The 27,665-nt window shown below is 41.5% G+C and overlaps 1 protein-coding gene across 1 annotated transcript in view; it reads right to left on the bottom strand.

Annotated features, from left to right (window-relative positions):
• The window catches only part of CACNA1C (calcium voltage-gated channel subunit alpha1 C), a 734,131-nt gene that overhangs the window by 588,055 nt on the left and 118,411 nt on the right, over positions 1 to 27,665 (bottom strand). Inside the window, exons 2-3 of the mRNA XM_054035338.1 lie at positions 21,105 to 21,428; positions 15,564 to 15,667 (exon numbers count right to left, since the gene is read on the bottom strand). Of these exons, the coding sequence (XP_053891313.1) occupies positions 15,564 to 15,667; positions 21,105 to 21,428 (428 nt within the window). The remainder of the gene's footprint in view (positions 1 to 15,563; positions 15,668 to 21,104; positions 21,429 to 27,665) is intronic.

Raw genomic sequence — 27,665 nt, 5'->3', positions numbered from 1 at the left:
AAGTGTTCCAGTGTACACCAACCAGGCACTAGAGGGACTCCTAGGCATCAAGATGGTAGCTGATGACATTCTTATTGTAGGAGAAGGAGATGTCACAGAAGAGGCAATCCAGGACCGTGATACCAAGGTGTGATAACTTCTGAACAGGTTCTGGGAATATTAGGCTAAACGCAGACAAACTCAAGTGAAGAGAACTGAAGTCCTCTACATCAGAGATGCAAAGGACTCCTTCCCTTGTGATGATTTTGCCCTTCCTTTGCCAAACACCTTTTTTTGTTCTTTTTTTGTTTCTAAAGGAGTTATAAATTAAGATGATTTTTCCTTTTTCTTTTTTGTGAAATACAAAGGGTCAATGTTTTGTCTTTAAAGCCAAAGGTTTTGGAGGTAACAGCAGGGCCCGAGGTTGCAGCAACTGTTTGTCACAAGTATGCAGTAAATTAGTAGTAATGGGTCAAATTAGGGTTCCTTAATCAAACAAAGCTCCCACTAAAGTCAATGGGAGTTTTGCCTCATTACTGGCTACAGAATTTGCAACAATGTGAATTACATATAAAGAAATCTAAATGGGTCTTTTAAATAAAGCTGTCTACTTCGCCTTTAAATACAGGCACATAACTCCTTTTATCATTAATGGGATTTTTATGTACTGATTATTTAAGAATAGGTTAGATAAATGTCTATCAGGGATGGTCTAGACAGTATTTGGTCCTGCCATGCGGGCAGGGGACTGGACTCGATGACCTCTCGAGGTCCCTTCCAGTCCTATAATCTATGAATCTATGAATCTATGGCGAGACTAGACCCTGAAGATGTAGGAAGATAAGTAAATCTGCAGAAAACCATCAGTGAAAATAGTACCTGCAGTTTTCTCTTGACTTTATTTTGAACATTTCCAGGGCTTCAAGGTTTTATTATTTTTACAGAGATAAGGAATAAAGTATACTGAAGAACCCAGTACTGTAAACTTCTCCCTGCATCCCTCTTCATTTGTGCTCTTTTCCCTGAACACAAGCCTATGGCACATCCAATGCACCTACAGTGATTTTCAGGATTTACAAATAATAGCTACTAGGGTTGTCAATTAATCAGAGTTAACTCACGTGATTAACTCAAAAAATTAATCTAAATTAAAAAAAATAATTGCAATTAATCACACTTATAACAATAGAATACCAATTGAAATTTATTACATATTTTTGGATTTTTTTTCTACATTTTCAATATTGAAGTATATTGCTCACTTTATTATTTTTATTACAAATATATGCACTGTAAAAATGATAAACAAAAGAAATAGTATTTTTCAATTCACCTCATATAAGTACTGAAGTGCAATCTCTTTATCGTGAAAGTGTAAATTACTAATGTAGATTTTTTTTGGTTATATAACTTCAATCAAAAACAAAACAGTGTAAAACTTTAGCTCCCACAAGTCCACTCAGTCCTACTTCTTATTCTGCCAATTGTTAAGACAAACAAGTTTTTTTACATTGATGGGAGATACTGCTGCCTGCTTCTTATTTACGTCACCCGAAAGTGAGAACAGCTGTTCACATAGCACTTTTGTAGCTGGCGTTTCAAGGTATTTACATGCCAGATATGCTAAACATTCGTATGCCCCTTCATGCTTCGGCCACCATTCCAGAGGACATGCTTCCATGCTGTTGATGCTCATTAAAAAAATAATGCATCAATTAAATTTGTGATTGTACTCCTTGGGGGAGAATCGTATGTCTCCTGCTCTGTTTTACCCACATTCTGCATATACTTCATGTTATAGCCGTCTTGGATGATGACCCAGCACATGTTTATTTTAAGAACACTTTCACAGAAGATCTGACAAAATGCAAAGAAGGTACTGACGTGAGATTTCTAAAAATAGCTAAAGCACTTGACCCAAGGTTTTAGAATCTGAAGTGCCTTCCAAAATCTGAGCGGGATGAGGTGTAGAGCATGCTTTTAGAAGTCTTAAAAGAGCAACGCTCTGATATGGAAACTACAGAATCCAAACCACCAAAAAAGAAAATGAACCTTCTGCTGGTGGCGCCTGACTCAGATGATGAAAATGAACATGCGTCAGTCCACACGGCTTTGGATCATTATCAAGCAGAACCCATCATCAGCATGGAAGGATGTCCTCTGGAATGGTGGTTGAAGCATGAATCTTTAGCGCTTCTGGCACGTAAATATCTTGCAACGCCAGCTACAACAGTGCCATGTGAATGCCTGTTCTCACTTTCATGTGACATTGTAAACAAGAAGCAGGCAGCAGCATCTCCTGCAAATTGTAACCAATCTTGTTTGTCTGAGCAATTGGCTGACCAAGAAGTAGGACTGAGTGGACTTGTAAGCTCTAAAGTTTTACATTGTTTTGTTTTTGAATGCAGGGTTTTTTTTTTTTACATAATTCTACATTTGTAAGTTCAACTTTCATGATAAAGAGATTGCACTACAGTACTTGTATGACGTGAACTGAAAAATAATTTTTTTGGTTTTTGCAAAATATTTGTAATAAAAAATAAATATAAAGTGAGCACTGTACACTTTGTATTCTGTGTTGTAATTGAAATTAATATATTTGAAAATATAGTAAACATCCAAAAATATTTAAAATAAATGGTATTCCACTGTTGTTTAACAGTACGATTAATCAAGATTAATTTTTTTAATCACTTGACAGCCCTAATAGCTACTTTTTCATTCTAAAGGGACATCATTATATTATGATCATTCAGAAATTTAAACAGTTTAAAACTAAAGGGGAAAATGGTTGGGGAAATAGCATTTGTGTTTGAAGTATAGTCCTGCCACAAACAAAACATACAATTTGAATATCACCTAAACATAGTACCACCATTCTGAAGATACCTGCAGAGGCTCCACATCTATTTCAGAATCCAGGTCAAAATTGCCCTTTTTGATTTTAAAAGCTACTATGTACTTATTCCAGTTTACTACACAGAACTTCTTTCTCCCCACTTCTCTTCCTGAGCATTCTTCTAGTCTAGCACAGCTCTCTGTTCTAAGAAGCTCTGTTGCGGTTGGTACAAGTCTTCTCATCTGCAGCTCCTATCTGGAACAGACTTCTCAGATAATCTCTCTCTGCCACAGAAGTTATGTATTTCTTTTTCAAATGTCATATGAAAACCAACGCCCTCCACCCCAGTCTGTACCTCTCCCTCTACTATGCCTGGTGTACATTACAAAGTTTTACCAGCAAAACTTGCCTTCTGTCCACACAACTTGCCTTCTGTCCGCCAAACACAATTTTGAGTCCAGCCAACAAAACCCTGAAGTTTTGCTGGTGAATTTAAACCAGTTCCCTGAACGACATACGTCCTCTATTGACACAATGCCTATATGAATGCAGAAGTACCTGTACTGGTACAACCAGTCTTCTGGCAACAAGCCCAAAATGCACCTGTTCCCATGGCAGTGACTGCCCTGGTCAAATATTTAACTCTGCTGACAGGGGTCCCAGTGACTGGAAGCCTCTTTTCCTGCTAGCTCACCTTTGCAGGCACGCCTGTACAGGTATGGCTCCAGGTAAAACTCCAGCTTAACCTTGTGCTGCTGCCTGGTCCAGGAAAGAGGTCCTGGATTTCCTCAGTCTGTGGGGAGAAGGAGCTGTGCTGGTAGGATTGTGGAATTCCTGCAGGAATAAAGATGTACAATCCAATATTTCAAAGGCAATGCAGAAGCTGGGGTACGACAAGTATGAGTGCCACTGCCAGGCAAAGGACGAGGAGCTGCAGGAAGGTTACCAGAGGACAAAGGCAGGCAACAAAATCTGGTGCTGCCCCCAAAAGCTGCCACTATTGTGTAGCGCTCAATGCAATACTGCACAGGGATCCCTCACCTAATCCATCATGGACAGTGGACACCTCACAACCTCCAGAGGTGGGGAGGGCCCAGAACTGCAGAATGAGGAGGAGCTCATTCAGAAAGGGGAAATAGATGATGCAGGTCTGAGTGAGAACCAGGAGAAATTTAAAAGTAGCGGAAAATATAATAGGATGGACCAGAGGGAACTGTGTGGATTTTTAAAAACGGTGTAAAAACAAGTAGATTATAGGATGAAACAGAGGGAACTGTGGGAATTTGAGGTCAAATTCCCACAATTCCCTGAAAGGAATGCTATTATCTGACAACACAGTGCAAAAATATCCAACAAAGTAATGTGCCAGAGGGTGGCATAGGGTGAACACAGATGCCTACCCAGTGCTACACATCTTTTACAATGTAACCTGATGCTGCGAGGACACACTGTACCAATGAAGGCAGCTAAACGTGGACATACTCTGCTGAAAAAGCTATGTTGATAGCAGTATGCCAACAGAACTTTGCCCATAAAACTTTCCAGTGTAGACAAGTCCCTATTCACTAACTGCATTACATATTGCATAATATAATTGTACTTAATACAGTTACAGCATTATATATCATCAATTATTTAATTCTGTAACTATTACATAATTTTCATTATATTATTGATTCTGTAAACCATTTTGTTATACATTCACATCGACGATTTTATTATTTTTAAGGTTGCCCAATGCTTCACATTATTGTGAACCTGTTTTCAGCTGTTCATAGGTTTGCCAAATTTTAACCATTTGGGCTGAAATTTTCCATACAGGATGGCTGACTCAAGCTGAATATTTTTAGAATATTTTAGCCAAATCAGTTCAGATGTTTCTAAGAATGAGGGTAAGAAAAATATATTTTACCCATGTTAAAAATTCTGAAGATCTTTTTTTGAAATGCTCTAGCACCCTCATGCTTTGGAGCAGGGACTTGAAATTTGGGGGTGGCCCATGTGTCTGAGATTTGCCTTCTGCTGACCCCATGAAAATTAACCCAAATTTGGCCAAATTATAAGCCTTTGAAAAATTGCAGTTAACATACTCAGTAGACATTTGCTAGAGCTAAACAGCTAAAATCTCCTAAGATGCCATCCTAATGGAGCATAGTTGAGCCTGTCACAGTTCCTAGTGCTGCTGAGTTTGCACATGCTCCATCCCCAAATAGTGACTGAACGTGCACAGGGCCAAGGCTATTTGGGCTCAGAGGTCTTTCCCTGTAATTGCTGCTCCTAGCTGGGGTGGGACTGGGCACGGGAACTAAAAACAGGGAGCCTGTCTCTTTTGCACTCCCAATGACCTCCCTGTTGGCATCCAGGCAGTGTGGAGGAGGAAGCTGTCTTTTTTCAGTGCAGAAGGGACAAAAACTAGAACAGGGCAAGGGGGCCAGAGCCAGTGGAGGAGAGAGTGGAGTCATCTGTGAGGGAAATGGGACCATCTGGCCAAGGAATTTAATGAGAAGGGGACTGAAGGTTGGAGGGAATAGAAAGTCTGACTGGCAATAGGTGGGGAGAGTGGAGAAAGCCAGTAAAGGAAGAGGGGCAGGAACTGGGAGCCCATTGGCTGGGAGGGAAGGGGGCACAGATTGGAGGAGGAGCCGGAGGTGACTTGAACTGGCTGGACAAAGAGACAGAGACAGCCAAGGACAAGCATGGACAGGGAGAGAGATTGGATGAGGAACCCAGTACTGCAGCCAGGTTCTGAGCATTGGTAGAGCTGCGAGAAAGGGGGGCAATCAATGGATCACTGGTGGTGCCACCTTCAGTTATACCTATTGCCATGAAAAGGCACTACAATTACCCCTGAAAGCTGTTGGGGGGACAGTCTCCCTCCCCCCATTTAGCTCCGCCACTGGAATCCAGGGAGGGAAACTGGGAGCCAGTGCAGTGGGGAAGGAAGACACAAATCAGATGAGTTGCCTGGTAGAGGATAGGATGAGAAGCCTGAGAAGTGAAGACCAGGTCTGGGTAGGCAAGGAGAGTGGGACAAGGAGCTAGACTTGGGGAGGAGACAGGACTGGGACAGGTTGATGAGGATGGGGTCGAGCTTGGGGAAGACAGGCAGAAGTGTCTGTGCCCACTAAATCACACTCCCCTCCAGAATGTAGAATGGTACCCAAGATTCCTGAGTCTCACCATTCCTTTGCTGTCAGCAAATATCTGTGAACCACTCTGCCAAAGTGCGTGTCTCAACCCCTCTCTTGTGCTGGTTCACATAGAGGATGACAATCTATAACTTCTATCCATTACCATTAGCTCAAGTGGCAGAGGTCTGTGTGATTGATTCAAAGGTTCCAGTCTTGCTGATGAACCATGGTGGTGTCAATATGATGCCATATGATGGAATTTGTTTTTTGAATTTGCTTTTTAGAACCTAGGAAATTACATTTAAAAAAAAACTATGTTAAAAGAGCATCAAGGTTGCCAAGTCAAGTTACTTTTGAGTTCTTGACTTTGCAATCTTAATAATAACATTGTTTTAATATATACAGTAGAGTCCCATTTAACCGAGCCTCCATTATCTGGCTCTCCTTATTAACTGAACCACTGGCCACCTGGGGTTGACAGTGGTGGGGCTCAGGCTTTGAGCCCCACATGGCTGGGGCTTTGCCTGTGAGCCTTGGCCAGCTGGCGGACCTGCTGTCAGCCCTGGGCAGTTTGGGCTCCTACAGTCAGTGCAACAGCCCAAGCCCCAGCTGCCTCAGGCTCACAGCTCAAGCCCCACCACCCATTCTCCGGTTTATCCAGATTTTTGGTTATCCGATCTGGCCCTGGTCCCAATTAGATTGGATAATCGGGGTTCCACTGTATGCACATTCAGAAATTACATTAAAAATGTTACTTAGGTTACAAATCAAGCACATGAAAGTTAAGAAATCCCACAGTTTGTTACTCTTTGAACTTTAATTTGGTCCCTTTGTGCAAATGTATTATTCTGCAGTCTTTAATTACATGATCGCATAGGATTTTTCCTATTTCACATAGGACCCCTCCCTCATTCAGTGCATGGGGTGGATGGTGCCCAGGGAGTTAGGTAGCTGTTCACTATTTTTATCCTCTTCACTCAACCACAGGCCACTGCCATATTTATTTCACACTATGGGATGAATACACAATTATTCTTTTCTTGATGGGCTTTTCTAGGGCACTTATCATTATAGTATCAGAGTGCCTCATAGACTTCAATGAATTGATCTCCTCTGTGAGAGCAGCAGCATCCTATTTTACAGGTGGGAAAGATGAGACAGAGACTTGCCTGAGGCCACAGTGACTTAATGACAAAGCCAGGATAAGGATTTGAACCGCCTGACTCCACACTCAGTGATCATTCCTTCAGACCATGCTGCATTACTGCCAGTGATGCTGAGCATTCACCGCACCTACTGACTTCTGCTGAAGTGGTGAGTGCTCAGAAGTTCAGAATATCAGATCCAAGGTGTCTCAAGTTGGCAACTCAAACAGTGAGAAACACAGTGGCCACCTGCCAAGTTTAGGCTTATGTGACTTGCACAACATCATACAGGAAAGTGTGGCAGTGACAAGGATCGAACGGTGTTCACCTGTGTCTCATAAATCTGTCTTAACCACAAGGCACTCATTTCTTTTCCTCCAACCCCCTACTTTGTTTTCTACACACCTTTCAATTTCTAGAGCAAATGAAGCAGGGATCATACAACCAGCCTCATTCACTACACGACCCTGATTCATTTCCTGAGCCCTGTTTAGACTGTGCACTGAATAAGACAGTGGGGAAAAATCATCTGTGATCATGTAATTGCAGACTATCATAATCCATATGAACAAAGGGGCCAAATTAAGGTTGCCTGGCAACCTAAATTCTGGCATTTCCTAACTTAAAGTGTTCGATTTTGCAACACAACATTCTTTTATGGGGGGGGAGGGGTTAAAGTAATTTCCTACATTTTTTTAAAAAGGAAAAAGTTAAAACAAATTCTATTATTTACAACTGTAGCAACACCCCACCCCATCATGAATCACTGGTAGGATTTAAACCCAGAATCTTCAGCACTGTAGCACAGCTTGAGTTACGCTGACTAACTACATTGCTGGCAGCAGAAACAGGCTGTAGATGAGAAGAGGGGAGCTCCTTCTCCATGCCTTGCCTTCACAGTTGAGGGGGGGTTGGTGATGGGCCTTGTGCCAAGTCTGGTGGAGTGTTGTCGGAGGAGTGACTGGCCTGGGTCTCTTCCCCTTCTCTCAGCAAGGCTATCTTCTCCTGAGGTTCCCATTGTAGTGGCACAAGTCTGGCCTTAGATTAGAATGTTTCTTTTTCAAATATTATTTTGGCAAGCTGCCCACAATTTTTCTGAGGAAAGCAAGCAAGAGCTGTGCAATGGTGATTTCTCCACAAAACCTGAGCAGAATTTCATGGGACAAAGAAAAGGCGCTTCTCTGGCCTCAGGGATTTCTCCCTAGCAATTTCAAAAGCCTGTTGCAAACAATGGAAGGGTTTATGCTTTAAAAAGTTGCAAGAATCTTTTATAATGGAAAGTGTTAAGTAATCCAAATACAGGAATTGCTACCAGTTATATCTATGAAACCACTATGGTCCAAGACGTAGGGAAGTGGCCTGGGACCCAGGAAATCTGGAGTCTAGTCCTGAAAATGCTATTGATCTGCTGTGTGGCCTTGGGCAAGTTGCTTCACCCCTATGTGTCTCTGTTTCATCTGCTCTATGAGGCAGGGATTGCCCGAGTCTGTGTTTTTACAGTATCTAGTATAACAGGGACCAGACTGTGGTTGAGCACTCTTGATGCTAATGTAACATTCATAATACTAATGTTTATTGTGATGTGCTTACAGAGCTGTGCCGAAAAACTTTTACCCCAGTAAACTCACTGAAAGATCATGTTTCTACATATGTATGTTTATTATTCCCTCAGTGATAAAAATTTAACTTTTAGAATCATTGAAAAGTACTGAATTACAAACTTAAACGAACATTCAGATTTAATATACTAGGAAAATAAAAACAAATCAAAATATAGATGTCCATACCATAGAGAAGGGAAAGCTGACTCCTGGTCTGCAAAACTTACCCATTCATTGTGTGTCTGATACAAATGCAAGAAGATTAAACATACTTTCTCCTTTTTTGTACAGACTTCATACATTCAATTGGATACAAACATAATTGCCAGTCAGCAAACTAGACACATATTTGTACTCTATCTTACAGGCAAGCCCACTTTCCACAGGCAGGCACACTCACAAGCAGACAGGCTGGCACAATCTCGAATAGGCATGTACAAATCCCATTTTTCTTCATCCAAGGGGCATATTTCAGTTGTAAGAAGTTAATCAAAAGGTAACATCCAACTGTAAACACACATAAAAATGAGTGTAGAAAAATAATGTTTAGTTTAACTATTGTAGCACAGGATTTCCTTGCTATAAAAAGTTCAAGCGAGGGAAAGCAGGGCCATCAAAACACCACAACGAATTTTCTCCTGCTATTTATCCAAAAGCATAAACAGTGAAGTGAGCTGTGTTATACGGAATGTGTTGCAAATCTTGGTCTTAACCTAGTTATGTTATCACCATGCTGTGACGCTGACCAGATGTGCCATTTTGCAATTGCCAGTAAAATGACAGAAGCATTTTCCTCTCAGTTTCCTATCTTACGCAGCCTATAGTTTTATTCTAAAGGTACATTATCTCCGTTTTTATGTATAATCACCAGGAATAACAAGCACAAAGACTCCATATCAACTACAGCCACGCAACAGGCTAACTTTAATTCCCCTCAAACTAGTTTCACTTTTCCTGACTACACTGAGAGAACACACAGCACTGCTCCATGTGTGAGCTTTTTTCATTTGTAAATTTAAGCAAAACCTTAGTTGAGTTCATTAGTTCCAAAATGATTTTGCATTTAATACTATTCCCTTCCATATGTATGTGTATTAAGTTTTTAGTGGACACAAAGTGTGTGTGTGTGCGTGGGTAAATATAAAAACTGTAGAAGCTACATGCATTTTTCTATTATTACAGGACTTCAACAGCCTGATATTATGCTCATTGAAGTCAGTGCAGCTCAGACCCTAAATTTATGAACACAGATGTCTTCTGTTTTAAAAAGTGGCCTTTCATATGTACTGTACTTTTAAATTAAAAAACTATACAAAACATAAGCATTGCATGGACACACATAAAAAAGGAAGAAATGAAAAATAAAACATATGCATGATGCCCAAAAGCTATTCAAGAACTGGTATACGTCTATGGGTGAATGTAGTCAAAGATTTTGATTTGGAAAAGTAGTTTTAAAACACTAAACTAGACAATGCGCTACAGCTAGTCCATTAACTGGGATTGCACAGTGTGTAAATCACTGGTAAATCTAGCCCAGTATTCCTTACACCAGGCAAATTGTACCATAAAATGTAATAAAAAGTTCTGGTCATTCCACTGTACACCTAAGTATCCTTTTGAGTATCTTTATGACCACTGCATGCCTGCCTGGTAAATACAGAAATAATCTGGAATATTAGAAATGTATACATGATTTGATTATTTGTTATGGGGAAGTTTGGCCTTCCTCTGAAACAGGTATAGAGCTAGCCACTGCTGAAGGAAAAACAGTGAATTAGAGGCAGTCCTTGACTGGAAGATGCCAGGTGGCCACAGCAATATTCATCCTATCCTCCACCACAATCTGTTCTCCTCGTCTCCACCCCCATTCACTACCCATCAGTTAATCAGTTTTGCATGCCCCTTCCCATCAGTTCTTACCCTGTCTCTCCCCCCCCCAGATAATTCACTTCTGTCTTTTCCTTCCCCAATTCAACTGCTGTATTTTCACTTCTGTCTTTTCCTTCCCCAATTGAGAACTGCTGTAGCTCCCTCTCAATCATGAAATCAGTTCTGTCCTTAGCCAATCAATTAATCAGTTGTGTGTCCATCATTCCTTAAGCTTTTGAGTTCTGCTCTTCTTTTCATGTCATCAGTGCTCATACATTCCATCTCTTTTTCCTCTCCCCTCCCTTCCCTTGTTGGCTTCAACAATATTTGTCTTGGAGACCTGGCTACTCACCCCAAAATTCCCCTTATTTGGGCTTGAATTAAGGGGAAATGGAAAACTCATGGATTGGCTGAGTAAGGATGCAGTCTGGGTTTCATGCTGCTGGTTTTTGGGGCCTGACTGGTGATGGGCTGGGAGAGATCTCAGTGACCCCTGATTCACTCTCTTCTTTCTCTGTTACTGGATTGAGAAAGAAGGGCAGCTACACACTGGCTCTTTTCCTGACCCCTTGCTTGGCTGCAGGAATCTCTCATCGTCAAGGCAGAAACAGACTGAGTCACCTAACAGCCAGGCTAATGGAACTTGTTGGGGGGGACCCTGTCTGCATGGTGCATAAGCACCATTAGGTGATGATACTGTGCATCACTGACAGTCCAAAAACAAGGGGTGACAGCAGCCTGTAGGAGCCACTCCCAGCAAACACATTTATACACGTGCAGAGCACTGAGGAAGGGGGCTTCCAACCAGCCCCAGGAACCTAACACATTTATGGGCAACTCTCCACAACCCAGTCTACATCACTACACCCAGTTAAAATGGCTTGATGATGTAATCCAGGATAGCAAGTCCTATATTAATATTGTAATGAGCTGGTTAGTGTATATATGTACAACTGCCCGTTACGGATGTAAACAGAACTTTTCATCTGTGTGTCTTTGATCCTATATTAACATGTTAACACGTTATGAAGATTCTCTTTCAGTTCAGATGGTAAGGGCCTGTGCTATTTGAACTGCATATAAGTCTCATGTATGTTCCTAACTTCTGATTTAGTGCAAAGTAGGTATCATACCTAATGACAAAGGTGATAAAAAGAGGGAGGTGAATGTGTGTCAATGGATATTATCCATGTGGAGTGAGGCGTATGTACTTCTGAGCAAGATTCTTATGGAGAGTACAAATATGTCCTGTTTGACTTTTGATTAATCTCATACCCTCACAGGTACAATTTACCCAGATCATAATTATTCAGTGAAACTACATTAGCCACCATTTTGCTCAGCTTTGCACAAAAAGAAAAACACTGATGGAAGTTCACACAGTCCACAACTCCCTCCTCTCCCAACAACCACCTCCTTGCCATTAACTTTTTCTAAAAAATTGTTTTAATTCTCCCCCATCTCAAAAGAAAAAGTTGCTTTACAAGTGACAATGAGATATTAGAAAAGTAGCATTCGCAGCCTGAGGAAAGTGTGCCAGTTTATTGGAAATAAGTTGTTTTTCTCTGTCGAACCTTGTAAAAAAAAAATTGTTACATGTCACATACTGAATAATACACCTCTACCCCGATATAACGCGACCTGACATAACACGAATTTGGATATAACGCAGTAAAGCAGCGCTCCAGGGGGGCGGGGCTGCGCGCTCCAGTGGATCAAAGCAAGTTCAATATAACGCGGTTTCACCTATAACGCAGTACGATTTTTTGGCTCACGAGGACAGCGTTATATCGTGTAGCAGTGTATGTCTCTTGAAGAAGGTTCTCCATGTCTCAGAAAATCAGGGATGGAAGAGCTGTTATGGTAATACTCCACCTTCCCCCCTCCCACTCCAAATGAAATCGCAAAGTGAACGTGAAGCAATACTTGTTACCCAAGTGAAGATTTTACCTGGGCAGTTGGACACATTCTACTTCCTTTCAGTCAGACTGACTCTTTAAAAAAGAAAGGGATAACACTGTATATGCCCATCTGCACACAATATTAACATACCCACAGTGAAATAGGGCACACCCTTTCTATTGCAGAAATAATCCTTTGAGGTTCTAGACTCCTAAACTAGAGAATGAAATAAACTGACAGCTGAGTGTTTGCAAGCAAAAGTAGTCCGCGAAGTACATTTCGGTTTAGAACAGGAGTATGTTTGGTTTATAATCCTTCTCTCTCCACTTAAAGCCCTTATTTCTCTGTCCCTTCCACACATTTTGGCTATTTGAGTGCAAGAGCCCTCTGCTTTGTAGTTGATGCCCTCTGGAACAATTTTCTTATACCTCTGTGCCCCATCAACTCTCCATCTCATTCCAAATCTCTGCAGAACACATCTTTTCACCCTTATCTAAACTTCTTAGCTCTGCTCTCCCTTAGCTATTGCTTAATATTTAACTAATTATATTCCACATTTCTGTGAAGCATTTTGGAATGCACTTTGTGTGAAATAGGTTATACAATGTATTTTTTTAAATTCCCCAGGTACAAATATTAAAACCTGGGCACATCACCTTGTGGGAGAAAGCAAAATGTTAACAGGCAGAACAGCTGTACTGACTGAAATACAATTTGAAAGCTTAATTCAGCAAAGGGGAGGTTTGCCTTAGGATGAACCAACATTCTATCGATTTTAAACAGAATGCCCCTTTTACAAGGGGCAGGACAAGAGGCCATTGAGCAGTCAACGCTCCAGGACCAAGCACATAATGCAAAGTAAAGCCTTACCGCCACTGAATGAAACCCCACTTCACTGCCATTGGACACCTGACCTACCATGTGAGCCTTTGCTGACATTTTAAATTGTTATTCCCCTGAGATCAAAACAACAACAGGATATAGGGAAACAGTTAATTTTTTTCTTTCCCCTAACTCCCTAGACCAGCTGCCCAAATAAATGAATTATTTCTACCCAGCCACAAGTAAAGTGGACATCTTTTACTAACCTATCCCTAGGAATTCTTGTATTTTATATTATATCACCCACAAATAAGGGGAGAGGTTTTGATAGGACGGTCATGGCACGAGGTGAGATATTAAACAGAGGTACCATATGTGTGCAACAGATCTCTGCATGGCAGCCGCTCAGATTAATTTTAATCATTATGCCAGACAGGCCAACTTCAGTCTACCTGATCCTATTACCAAAGTTTATCTGAAATGTTACTCAGTTGCCATTATCCAGTAGTTTCATGATGCTGAAATAAGACAAGTATTCTCAGCCCAATTTAACTTAGCTCTGGAATAGGGTGAAATTGAAGTACTCCAAGCTTCAAATTTGCTTCATTTGTATCTTTTAATGTTATAAATCAAAATGTATAGTAGACAAGGAGAAGGTATTCTGTTTATTATAATGGCCATTAAGGGAAATTCCTGTTTGTATAAGATACAGAAACTATTGTTTGACTTTTATTACAAGATGTCCATTGCTGAAAAGGGACATATTTTATTGTTAAAGTAAATTATCCACACACCCACACGACCCATCATCATCATCCAGCACTCTGATTCCAACGGTTCAATCAGACAAATAGCAATAGGTAATGATACCAACTCACAAACATCCTTGTTGAAAACCCAATATGAGTTTGAAGCTAAGTGAAAAATGGCTGAAAACATATGAACAGGCATACACTTTCACCCTGTTTTTAACTTTTTAAAGACGTTTCAAAGCAAGAAGGTTGTTTGCAAAACCGGTGCTAGGCATAAGCAGACTAAGCAATTGTTTAGGACCGCAAACAGCTCAAGGGGGCCCCCATTCACTTTTTATTATAAGAACTTGCCTGTTTTAGTATTGGAGGTGGGCAAAAATATTCCTGCTTAGGACCCCAAATGGGCTAGCATCAGCTAGAGAGACAAGGTGGGTAAGGTAATAGCTTTTCTGGGTCGAATAAAAGGTATTATTACCTTACTCACCTTTTTCTCTCAAAGCAAAAAAGTAAGTTTAAGATTTTACCCAGGCTCTATGTTCCAGGAAAGATCTGGAAGTCTTTGTTTTTACTGCAATTTGTTTTAGACAACTTCGAGAGAATAGTTCATCAAAACAACCAGTTCCCCAGAAAATAGCGTGACATTTTTAACAAGTCATACATGCTGGCTGTCTCTGTTTAGGAGAAATGGCCCTTATTTTCCCCACTCTATCCATCCAAAAGGTCTCTCATGCCACAGAGTTTCAACTGGGGTAAGAGCATAGTATCTCAAGTCTTACCCTCCCAGAGTAAGACTTCATTCTGTTCCAATCAGATCATTAGATTTGTTCACATAATATTTTCAGAGGGAGGGCTAAGTTTTATTCTAATTCTGTGGATTGCATTCCAGACCTCTGTTTTGTGTTGTGCTCTGCCTGAACAGAGTTCTTTGCTATGACTTCACACTAAGCCAAAAGTAAACACTCCTTCCTTTTTCCAGGGACAACCTATCCCAAAATACTGGCATTTGCATCAATGGAAACAGGAATAGCAATCTTCCCAGGCAAGAGAAAAAAAGCCTTCAAAACACACACAAGTCCCAACGTGCAATGCAAACATTAACGAGCTTCCTAGAAATTAGTCACCAAGCTGCTCTGCTGTACATCACCTGAGACAAGGACCTTATCAATTACACAAAGGCACTTAATGAAACAAAGGCATAGCAATCTATAATTAAAGATATTCTGTGCAAACACCTGCAGTTTAAATTTACCAAACACTTCTACAGCACATTCAGATTTACTAACCAAAACACCACATACAGGATTCTCACAATTTTTTGGAATATTCTTTCCTACAACAGGCCTTGATGAGACAGGTGCAAATATGAATAAAGAGCAACACAGCATTCAAAACTAAAATCCACAGTTCTGTTGTATGGAGTTGATGCACGCCTTATTTTCTCCTTAGCTCCTGACCAACTCTCCAGTCAGTTTTAAACAAGGCTTACAAATGAGTAAAATTGGACACCTGCGAGGACTTACCAGATTGGAATTGGTGGCATTGGAATCATCTTCTGGAAAGGGGATATAGATAGCTAAGGCCACACAATTGGCAAAAATAGTCAGTAAAATAATTATTTCAAATGGTCTGAGGAATGGAGTTAAGGAAGTTATTCTGAAATGCGCACACACAAGTTAAAAAAGAAAAAAGATGTATAAGAATTCTGTTTAAAGAAAACATTCCAAGCCCCTTATAGTCTGAAAAGAAACATATGCCTTTTTAAGTGCTTTTAGGAGGTCCCAGCCAAGATTCTTCCTAATATGTCAAAAGCAGTGTAGGCCAGTCGCGTGCCAGAGTAAACACAGATTTCTTAAATGTTTTTTCTTCTTTTATTTAGATTGACTTTTACTTTATTTTCCTCTCATGTGTAGCTGTGCTATTTTTAATAGAAATGCCTATTCAGACAGGACCTCTCTTTCCTTTTGTGATACAGTTTCTCTTGTCCATATACAGCTGTCATTTAGGACTATATATTTTAAATATTTTGACAGCAGGTTAGTATTTCTCAACCCTGTTCCCTCACATTTCAAAGAGACATTCAATGAAGCACTAGGATCTATAACAAATAGCTTATGATATATTTTTAACACAGTGTCTCTTTCCTCGGTCTTGATCTCTAAAGGAATTGAGAGAGAGAGAGAGAGAGTGTGTGTGTGTGTGCGTGGCGGGGGGGGGGGTGTTTAACCAGAGGTTGTTTAAAAGGCATGATCAAGGATGTTAAGGCAAAAAGTGGCCTGTCTTAAAGTTTTCATAGAGCCCTATCCAATGTCGATTGAAATCAGTGTGAGTCTTTCAACTGACTTCAGTAGGAATTGGATTGGAGCCATGCTTAATTTTATGAACGCGTGGACTCATTGATCTTAATAGGACCACTCAGGTGCATAGAGTTACACACATAAATGTGCAGTATCAGGCCTAGAGCTGTGAAAATAATCAATGTTTTGGTTCACTGGTCAAATTGAAAAATCTAACAAAAAATCAAAATTGTTTTAGATTGACCCAAAACATAAATTGTTCCATTTTCTCAGAGAAACAAACAGAAAACAAAACAAAACAATGAAAAAATAATTTATTTCAGGTTGATCAAAACATAAGATTTCAATTTCAGGCATACACCAAGCAGAGAAGCAGGTGGGGAAATCCTTGACTCTTTTTATCCAATAGCCAAGTGTACTCACCCAGGATGTGGGAGACCCAAGTTCAAGTCCCTCCTCTGCCTAATGTGGAGCATGAATTTGAACTGGAGTCTCCCACATTGCAGGTGAATGCCCTACCCAGTGGGTAGATCTCAATCTCTCCTGCTGAAACTTTTCCACTTTATATAAATAGTTACTAGAGCAGGGGTGGGCAAACTATGGTCTGCAGGCTAGATCTGGCCCGCGAACTGTTTTAAGCAGGCTTGCGGGTCGCACCACACAGCTCGGCCCTGCTCCAGTGCTCCGGCTGGGGCGCTGGGTCGGCAGCCACAACACGTGGCTCCCAGAAGCTACAGCATGGCCCTGCTCTGGCTCCTACGTGCTCCAATGGGAGCTGCAGGGGCGGTGCCTGCGGATGGGGCACCGTGCAGAGCCGCCTGGTTGTGCCTCCGCATAGGAGCCAGAGAAGGGACATGCCACTGCTTCCGGGAGCCACTTCAGGTAACTGCCGCTCGGAGCCTGCACCCTCTGAGCCTCTCCCCAAACCACAACCCCCTGCCCCAGCCCTGATCCCCCTCCTGCTCTCCAAACCCCTCGATCCCAGCCCAGAGCACCCTCCTGCACCCCAAACCTCTCATCTCCAGCCCCACCCCAGAGCCCACACCCCCTGCCGGAACCTGCACCCATTCCCGCACCCCTGCCCCAGCCCTGATCCCCCTCCCGCCCTCCGAACCCCTCGGTCCCAGCCCAGAGCACCTTCCTACACTCCAAACTCCTCATCCCCAGCCCCACCCTCTCTCTTTGGACAATCAATTATGATCCCAGTTCTGCAAAGACATGGATATGATTCCCAGTGTTTAAAGTTAAATACATGCCCAAGCCTTTGAAGAATCAAGACCAAAGTTGGTTTAACTTTTATTTATAGCCAGTTTTATTTGTGTGATCTTAATGCTGTAGTGTTTGGGTTTCAAGCACTGTAGATGAAGGTTTACTTTGTCTAAAAACCTTTTCACTGGAATTTCTTTTTTCAATTGTGGAACATTTACATTGGTATTAAGCTTTTATAAAACGTAATATTTCAAAATTTAATTTTTGAGCCACATGTAAATTGACAGTGTCTAAATGTGGCACTAGAGCAAGGATTGGTGTAAAATCCTGGCTATTCTGAAGATACTGGCAGCATCACTGACTGGGAGCACGCCCACTGAATTTCTATAGGGTCAGGATTTTACCACAGATATATAAAAAGTGCACGGTTGGGAACCTTAAGATACAATAGAATACAACTTTCCAGGTACTCACAGGCCAAGTTTTAATCCTAACAACCTTGATAGCACCCCTTTAATAACTGTTACTATATCTATTACAATGGGAGCCCTTGTATATATGTGACCAGACACATCTCAGAAGGAAGGCTTTGCAGGTTTGGACTTTTTCTTTTGTGGGAAGCTGCAAATCACAGCATAGTAAAATAAAAAGGCCATTAATGACATCTGATATTTATTTAACATCCTGTGCGCTTTGGCTTTCAGTGTTCAGAACATTAAGCCCAGCCCTTCTAAATAATTTTAAATAATTGGGAATAGTCAGAGTGCAGAATAAGATGAAATCTCATCATAACCCTTTGATGATATTGAAATATTTTGTGGTTGTAAACATTAGACAGTTTTTGATAGAAAAAAATCTTCTATTTACTAGCTTTAAAAAAAATAAAACAAAAATTGAGCAAATTGATTTGATTGCATTGCTTGATCCTCTTCAAACTCATCAGTGCTCCATCCTGTTTTACAACACAAGTCCCTTCATCCAACACTGATCTTATTCATTTATCAAACTTCAATTCATGCTGTCTACCTAAAGACGTGTAGTTACTGAGGTGCCAGTAAGTAAACCAATATTCAGTTTAGACCCCTAAGTCATCCATCCATCATTTTATGCTAAAAGCATTAGTGTTGGGTCAGAAGGGATAACAAGTATCAAAACCAATCAAAGGGATTAAGAACTAGCATCCCAAAAAGGAAGGAATAGACTAGTAGATACTTAAGGACATCTATGAACCCCTATTGACAGGACCATTTTTAACATGTTCTCCATCTGAAAAAGAAGGTTTTGTTTCAGCAAGATCTAAACAGGCTTATAGTGTTGGGTTCTTCCCCATCTTTACATTTGGCCCTCCAAACCTCATTGGGAGCAACATCTAAATTAACACATCAAATCTTAAAAACCATAAGTCAGTTTCCATTATCCTACATGCTGTTGAGTTCCAAACTGTCTTCATCAGAAAGGCTGATCCCAGCCCTGTTTCCCCTCCTCCCCCGCCCTCGCCCTCTTGTCCTGTCCCTTGGATTTATTGAAGATCCCTGCCTAGCTAGTGATTTACTAACAATCATCATTTCTGATTAGTTTTGATTTATGTTGTTTTGAAAGTTTTTCTTTGTATTTTAATGTGTATTTCACTCCAAGGGGATTTGGGATACAGTTTGACACACACTATACAAAATAAAGCTATATTATAAATTAGGTTCTGCTCCTTCTGTTGAAGTAAATGGCCACTCTCTCATTGACTTTAAGGGGAGCAGGACTGGGCCCTTGAATTCTAGTGCTCTGTCACACTGGTAATAGATATTATCTGTCTGCCCCTTGCTCATAATGCTAGATCCAGACACCCACTCTCTAACTTTTACTGGATTTTTTATACTATAAGTCACAGACTCATCCCCTAGTCCGGGGCGGGCAAACTTTTCGGCCTGAGGGACACATCGGGTTTCATAAATTGTATGGAGGGCCACTTAGGGGAGAGAGTCGTGGCCCGGCCCCCACCTCCTATCTGCCCCCCCCCGGGACTCCTGCCCCATCCAACCCCCCCCCGTTCCCTGACGGCCCCTCAGGGATCCCATCTACACACACCCACTCCCTGTCCCCTGACTGCCCCCGGACTCCCGCTGCCCCATCCAACCCCTCCTCTCATTCCTGACGGCCCCCCCAGGACCCCTGCCCCCATTCAACCCCCTGTTCCACCCCCCGACCATCATCCACACCCTCACCCCCTGACCACCACCCCTATCTCCCCAGCCCTCTATCCAACCCCCCCTACTCCTTGCCCCCTTACCGCGCTGCCTGGAGCACTGGTGGTTGGCGGCCCTACAGCCACACCGCCCAGCTGCAGCCGGGCCACGCTGCCACCGCCGCTGCTGCCACCACGCAGCACAGAGCAACAGGTCGGGCCGGGCTCTGCAGCTGTGCTGCCCCAGGATCTGACAGCCCCGCCGCCCAGAGCATTGCACCGGCAGCAGAGCGAACGAGCTGAGGCTGCGGGGGAGGGAGAACAGCAGGAGAGGGGCCAGGGGCTAGCCTCCAAGCCAGGAGCTCGGGGGCCAGGCAGGACAGTCCCGGAGGCCGGATGTGGCCCGTGGGTGGTAGTTTGCCCACCTCTGATCTAGTCTCTCTCTCTCGCCCAGTTCCAGTGAACAGGCAAAATCTTGCTCACTTTACTCATGCAAATAGTCCTTGTGATTTCAATGGAATTACTCCCATGAATAAGGTGAACAGGATTTGGCCCAATCACAGACAACACTTTATCAGGTTTCACTCTTCAATGCCAGTGCCACCCCCTTTTCTTTCCAGGATGCATACTGTACTATTTAGTGTGACACCACGACTTACACCGCTCTTGAATTTTGAATCACATACCATCAAATTCTCTAAGGGTATGTCTTCACTGCAACTAAAAACCCATGGCTGACCCGCGGACTCTGGCTCACAGGGCTCATGATGTGGGGCTGTTTCATTGCTGTGTAGACTTTTAGGCTTGGGCTGGAGCCTGGGCTCTAGGACCCTGTGAAGTGGGAGGATCCCAGAGCTCAGGCTGCAGCGAGACCAAAACACTGCAATTAAACAGCCCTGCAGCTCGAGCCCAGAGACAAAGTCAGCTGGTTTGGGCCTGCTGCAGGTTTTTAACTGCAGTGTAGACATACCCTAAGTTACTCGTGCTTCCCCTACTGTGTAACTAAAAAAAGAATGTGATCCATTGCTATCATTTCATATAATATGGGTCCAATTCTGCCCTCAGAGATCCTTGCACAGCTCCAACTGATTTTAGCATAAGTTGTAAATGCTTTTGTAAGGGCAAAATTTGACACTATCTCCATCATGCAAAACTTTTGCTGGCTTCTGATATGCTGCAGTACAGTCAAGACTCTAGCCTAGTACAGTTGCCTAAACTTTTTGAGCACAACTGCTCTCAATGAACACATCAGAGACTACTCATCCACTTTAGATTCCCAGAGGTGCCCATCAGCCTAATGTCTTTATTTATTCATATTTATGCACCGTGCCTAATGCACAGTAACAACTTGCTGGTTTCTATGTGACTACATCGAAAAGGATATTTCCATTCGACGATGCTGATGCATGCCCTCCGAATGGGATTTTTCAGCGTTAAACACAGCAATGCCCGGGGAGGACGTGTAGCTGTGGTTGTACCCTGTTTTTTCTGTTTCCCATACTGCTGTCGTTTCCTCTGCGTGGAGCTAGCTGTGGATATTGTTGCATTGCCAGCACTACCCATCAATTTGGCCTGCCTGGCAGCATCGATAGCAGCCTGCCAGGACAGAGCTGCCCCTGGAGTAGGGATATGCTCTGGGGCAAGCCCTGCCGCTGCATTGGCATTCATGTTGGCATGAGCTGGACGGGGACTTCCATAGTTGGAACCTAGGAATGAAAAACAAAGAGAACTATATTAAGCTATATTAACAAACATTACTTTGAAAGAGCTTAAGCTTCAGTAAAATAAAGATTTCAGATTGAGTAAGCATAGGGTAATATACAGTTAACAAAAGCTCTTCCCTTCAGTTCAACTTCTTCATTTTATGGGAATATTATTCTGCAGTGTCAATCGCCTTGAAATACTCTCACATGAAAATCCATGGACATGGAGTTGTTTACAACCTTCAGTCAATACAATCACCAGGCACTCAATGTTAAAAGAAAATGTCCACCTTTCCCCTCTTCTCCGACTCATTTAGCCAAGTTCAGTAGTTTGAAAGTTCATAAGGATCATAAATGTACTCCTTCAAGACTAAATAGATTAATGTCATAGATATGAATGTGTAAAATGACCCAAAATGAGGTACATGCACACACAAAAACAGAGACAGCTTGACCTGACATGTGTGCATAGGGGTGATGGGGACTTCTATTCTTTTTCACAGCACAGTGGACTGACATCATAGCTAATTTAAAAAGAAAAAGAAAAAAAACTCCCAGGAGCTTAACAAAAACCCAGGAAAAGAGAAAATGTAAAGATAGAAACCAAAAATAAAAACATAGCTTTAAAATTCCTTTTGTGAATTCATTCCTGAGAGTACGTTGCATTGGTGTCATGAACTGGAGTCTTTTAAACATTATTTCTGCTGCTTGTATTTTAAAGAGAGACTGTCACATTTAAACAAACAAAAATAAAAAAAAATGTTTTCATTAAAAGAAATTATCTCAGCCAATAAATTTTTAAGCATTCTTTACCCTTATTGAAGACATTTGTGTTTTACTAAGAGTTTTCAGACACTTCTCCTTGATCCTGTATTGAAATAATACAAACTCGTATTCACATATTCAGACCCAAATTGCTATGTTTATAACATCTGTCTGCTATCATTAAAATCCTGATGCCCCAAATCTTTAGCAAGATGACCTCACTGTAAGGTGAAATGGCACATGAGCTTTTGTTTAGGCACACCCTTCTGTGATATGTAAACAATGAGCCAAGTTCTGGCTGTGAACTACACATATGCATGTGCCCAAAAGGAAAGCCTAGATGTTTTTATTTGTGAACTAGACAGTAGCCCATGTTTTGGGATATTGGTAATTATGTTAGGAAGCTGGAATCAGGGCCGACTCCAGGGTTTTGGCCGCCCCAACCAGCCAAAAAAAAAAAAAAAAAAAAGCCGCGATCGCGATCTGCGGCAGCAATTCGGCGGGAGGTCCTTCGCTCCCAGGCGGAGTGAGGGACTGTCCGCCGAATTGCCGCCAAATACCTGGACCTGCCGCCCCAAGCACCTGCTTGAGAAGCTGGTGCCTGGAGCCGGCCCTGGCTGGAATGTCCTGTGGCAGTGTAAATTTGAACCAATTATAATTACTCCTTCACAGCACATAAATAAATGATTCAAGTTGTGAGAACACCAGCTACTCTTGAGAGAAAGCAGTTCCCTTCACCTCTGAACAGGTGCTGCTGCTTTTCAGAAAGGCATACTCACAAAGGGGAGCAGAAGGGGAGAAACCAGAGGAAGGAGTTAGATCATCTTACATAGCAGAGCTAGCTCATTACCTATCATTGACTGTGTTTTGCTTTAAGGAGGATTAATAAAGAAATCCAGTGATATTTAAGCAGTCAAACCAACTGAGTTCCTGTACAAGGGAAACAAAAGGGACCAGAAGAAGGCAACCTAGTGCCTCCTATCTGTAGAATACATTCTGAGAGATGATTAAAAGTGGGGGAGGGAAGTTAGCAAGTTGCTTGGAAATCTATTTTTTTTAAATCTTCTGTAATTGTTGATTTCAAATTGTCTATATAGTATCAAGATACCACAGCAATAGCTGCATTATAAATGCATTAGAGTGAACAGAAAGATACAATTAATCGGTTGCACTCTTCTGCTCTAATCTATGCCCCTAAGTAAAAAGCACATCAGATTTTAAAATACATCTCTCACTGAAAGCAGAGACAGAAAATTATCAGGTCAACTGATGTTTTATGCCAGCCATCTCCATGAGATTATCAGGCTGTTCTAGTTTTCTTCTCATAGCAGGAAAATTTTGAGCTTGTCTCCTTCTCTCTCTGTTATCTGAAGACCACACATCCACTCACCCCAAGTTCATTGCAATATGAGAATCCTTTGGGAGTCCCATCATATTAGAGGGAATAAAGATCTTCCAGTACATGAAGACCTAAGTAACATACCGAGATTCCAACTCAAATTCTTTTTAGATTGCAGTGCAAGATCTCAAAGACTTGGGATTTCCTCCAAGGATCAGTGGCAAGCAAGGTGGATGTCAAACACAATGACCCAAACATGGAATTCATCAAGGACGCAACCAAAGATCCCAGCAGCTGTTCACTCTCATGGAATTTAGGGTCCATTCTGAACTGTAACCACATCAGATGGCAGATGTACCTACATCCTCTATAAGCCACAATCCTATTTGTGACTGCAAAAACAAACTTCAAACTATGGAATGCCTTGTCAACCAATGTCCTCAGTGATCATATGCTGGTGATATCTCTGCCATTCACTTCATGTCACCTGAGGCAATCAACTGGACCACCAACCTAGATTTGAACATCTCACATATTGCTCGGTTTTTACACCATATGAAAGAAGACGAGAACTGAAGATCACATGGCTAGGCAACAGGGGTTAAAGCTGATTAATAATGAGGGTGCAGTATGTTATAAAGAAGAAAAACTGGAAAGTAACTCCAATTATTTTCAAAATAAAGCTGCTCTTTAATACACACCTATTGGAGAGGATAGAAAAAGATCTATGTTTTGCAGCAGAAGCAAATTTACTGACCCATTACCACTGTGTTCTGACCATGCTGGCTGGATCCCACTGTCATGAAAGTAAACAGCCGCTGCATTCTAATAAAGACTTCTCTACAATTTGGGAATTTCTCTATTAGTACTGCTTATTAGTTAGGTTCAACATCAGAACTCAAGTCTATGCATTTTGACTGATATATTGGTCTGGTTAAGAATACATCTTCTAGTGGCTTCACTGTCTTTTGTTTCTACTGCAATTATGAGGCCCATAATAAGTCCTTTGGCACAAATTAATTTTAAATGACTAGTCACTAATGACAGTTTAATATTAACAAATATTGAAAATATTGATTACTGATAAAGATCTGTCTGTTTAATGAGGCTCTGAGACTGCAGACACTATCTGGGCTCCATAACTAAAGGCAGTGACAAATGACTTCATCTACAGGCAAATGACTTGATTTAGAAAAATGGTTTCAATTAAAAATAAATAAATAAATAACACACGCAAAGCTCACACAGCTCTATACAAATGGAATAAAGCACTGATATCACCAGGCAAAATAGTACCAAAGGCACCGTAGCCAAAACTTGCAAGGTATTCTCTTAGAGGGCAAAATTCACCCTTCTATTTCACAGAGTCGATACTAAACACTAAGGGTTCAATGGTGCAGAGGTTTCATGTCAGACTGCTGAAGGGCAGGGATGAATTTTACTGAGAGCAAAGTTGTTTTTCCACTCACAGAATTTAACAATAAGATGAAGGTCACTGTTATTGGAATTGTTATTTTCACACTGCAATTTAGTGAAAATTTAAATATTTCATTCTACTTCACCACTATAAATGAAGTTTCACTATATCTAGTTTACTATTAGCAGGTTCTGCTGTATGCTTGTTATTAAGGTCCAAATGCTGACTTCCCCTCCCCAGAAGTAGGAGGCAGAGATATAGCACTATCTGGGATTAATAGTTCCCAAAGCCTTGTGGGCAGTGTGATCCCACCCCTCATTACTACTCCTTTCACCAGAATTTGTGCTGCTGCCCTTGTCCAGCAGGTGGTCACAGAGAGGTTCCTGGCATCCCTTCCTCTCTGTCCAGTGCATCTGTTCTGTGGCTAACATATTTTAGCCCTACATAATACTCCTCTACCCCAATATAACGTGACCCAATATAACACAAATTTGGATATAACGCAGTAAAGCAGTGCTCCGGGCGGACAGGGCTGTGCATTCCGGTGGATCAAAGCAAGTTTGATATAACGCGGTTTCACCTATAACGCAGTAAGATTTTTTGGCTCCCGAGGACAGCATTATATTGAGGTAGAGATGTACTATTAATACATATAAAACACTTTATTAACACATCAACTTAGATTCTAAACTCTTTAGGGCAGAGACATTTTAGTTTCTGTAAAGTTACAAATTCATGGCACTGTAGCACAGGGGCCACCACCTGCCTCTAATTCTCCTTCATTGGGGCCCTTTAATAACTCACTATTTAAAGGTAATTCAAAACAATTCCCACAACGGGTTCCATTTATTTAGTCTTCTGGTACACAGCAGCCCTCCAGGCCTCAACCCTAGTTCAGTCTCTCTCACTCTGTAGTCCAAAATAACACAAAGTCTTTGAAAATGGAACACAAGCTCTCACAGTCCCGGTGTCAGCAAAGCAGAGTCTGCCTCCTAGCATCCCCAGCCTGGAATTTGTGCTTCTCCCCAGGTTCTCTCAGGTGGTGCCTTCCCCTACTAACCCAGGACTCTGTAGAAGCCTTCTGACTACTCCCTGCAGTGTCTACAGGATAGTTAGTTTCCTAGACTTTATCTAGCTGGCTGGCTAGGGTGACCAAATGTCCCGATTTTATAGGGACAGTCCTGATATTTGGGGCTTCTTTTTATATGGGCTCCTATTACCCTCCACCCCCTGTCCCGATTTTTCACACTTGCTATCTGGTCACCCTATGGCTGGCTGGGCTCGGCTCAGCTCCCCTCTCACCCACACCTCTGGCTGCAATTGCCTTCTGCCTTTTACATTGGAATCCCCTGATTCCCCTCAGGTGGGGCTCAGCCTGTAATCAGGGCTGACTTAGCCACAAGCTATCTTGCGCACAAGTAACCCACCCATGCACTACATCAATTATTAAATATCAATCAAGGTTGTAAATTTAAAATGAAGTCAAAATGTAGAAGTTAAGATTGGTCTACCAGACGGAATTAACCACATTGCACACACAAATATCACACTACACATTTTACAGCAAAATCACCCAAAATAATGTATTGTGATCACCATTAAAATCTTTACAATTGCTCTTTGCAAATAATTCATGGTGTACGTGTCATACCAATACCAACAATTTAATGATTTAAATGGTGAATACTGTATATTCAATGTGGCCAAGTTAATTTTAACATGAGAACTGTAATTTTTGCATTTCCTGACTTCATTTTATTATTTGCAACATTAATGTTGTATTGATGTAGAAAATGAAATGTAGCTGCAGCACTATGGAGTTGTGTAGTTGTTTTTTTCCCTACAGCTCTGTAAACTGTAGAACTCCACTAGATATGCAAAAGCCCATGCCCTGGAACAACAGAATTATATAATTGTGTTGTCTCAATTCTATGGGTTTTAAACTTCAATCTGCAGCTACAGGAAAATCTTCGCTTCAGCAATTCTGCACATTGTAAAACTAGCTACATACAAAGTTCAAAATCTCAAACTTAACTAATTTGATTCATTTGTATGCAAAAGCATGGCCTTATCCTGCAATCTTTACTCAGACTAAAGTCTCAGTTGACATCATTGGGGAGTTTTGCCCAAGGACTGTAGGACTGAATACAAAATAGTCTTCGTATTTAAAATAAATAAGTAAAGTAGATCCCCCTCCCTCCCCCCTCTCCCTCCCCCCACTTGCTTACTTAAAAATAACTAAAGAGAGCTCAAACATTCTTATAATTAACCTTTCGGCTGACACAAAGCACTGAAAAGTTTCCTCCCAAAAGGAGAATGTCTGGGAAATTCATAAGTGAAAACAAGGGGTTTTAATAAAAACAACAAGGAGTCCGGTGGCACCTTAAAGACTAACAGATTTATTTGGGCATAAGCTTTCATGAGTAAAAAACCTTGCTTCTTCAGACGCAACCTGAATTGCAACCTGAAATTTAGTTTTTGCTACAGCTAGAGTTATACTATACACATGCTCCTTTAAACATCACATCAGGCTGAAACTCAGGATGCAAGTTGCCAGCCCAGGTAGTAGATTCAAATAATTTTTTGCTATAAATTGGTTTTGAGCACCAGATCACACATAAAAAAATAGATTATTTGAGATGGTTCTCTGCCAAATCTGAGACTAAACTTTTTTTTTTAATTAAACATACATAAAATCTTATTCAAGTTGGTTTTTAGT

The sequence above is a fragment of the Malaclemys terrapin genome, chromosome 1 (assembly GCF_027887155.1).
Source record: "Malaclemys terrapin pileata isolate rMalTer1 chromosome 1, rMalTer1.hap1, whole genome shotgun sequence".
NCBI lineage: Eukaryota > Metazoa > Chordata > Testudines > Emydidae > Malaclemys > Malaclemys terrapin.
The sequence above is the reverse complement of the archived record's forward strand: the minus strand, read 5'-3'. Positions and strand labels throughout refer to the sequence as shown.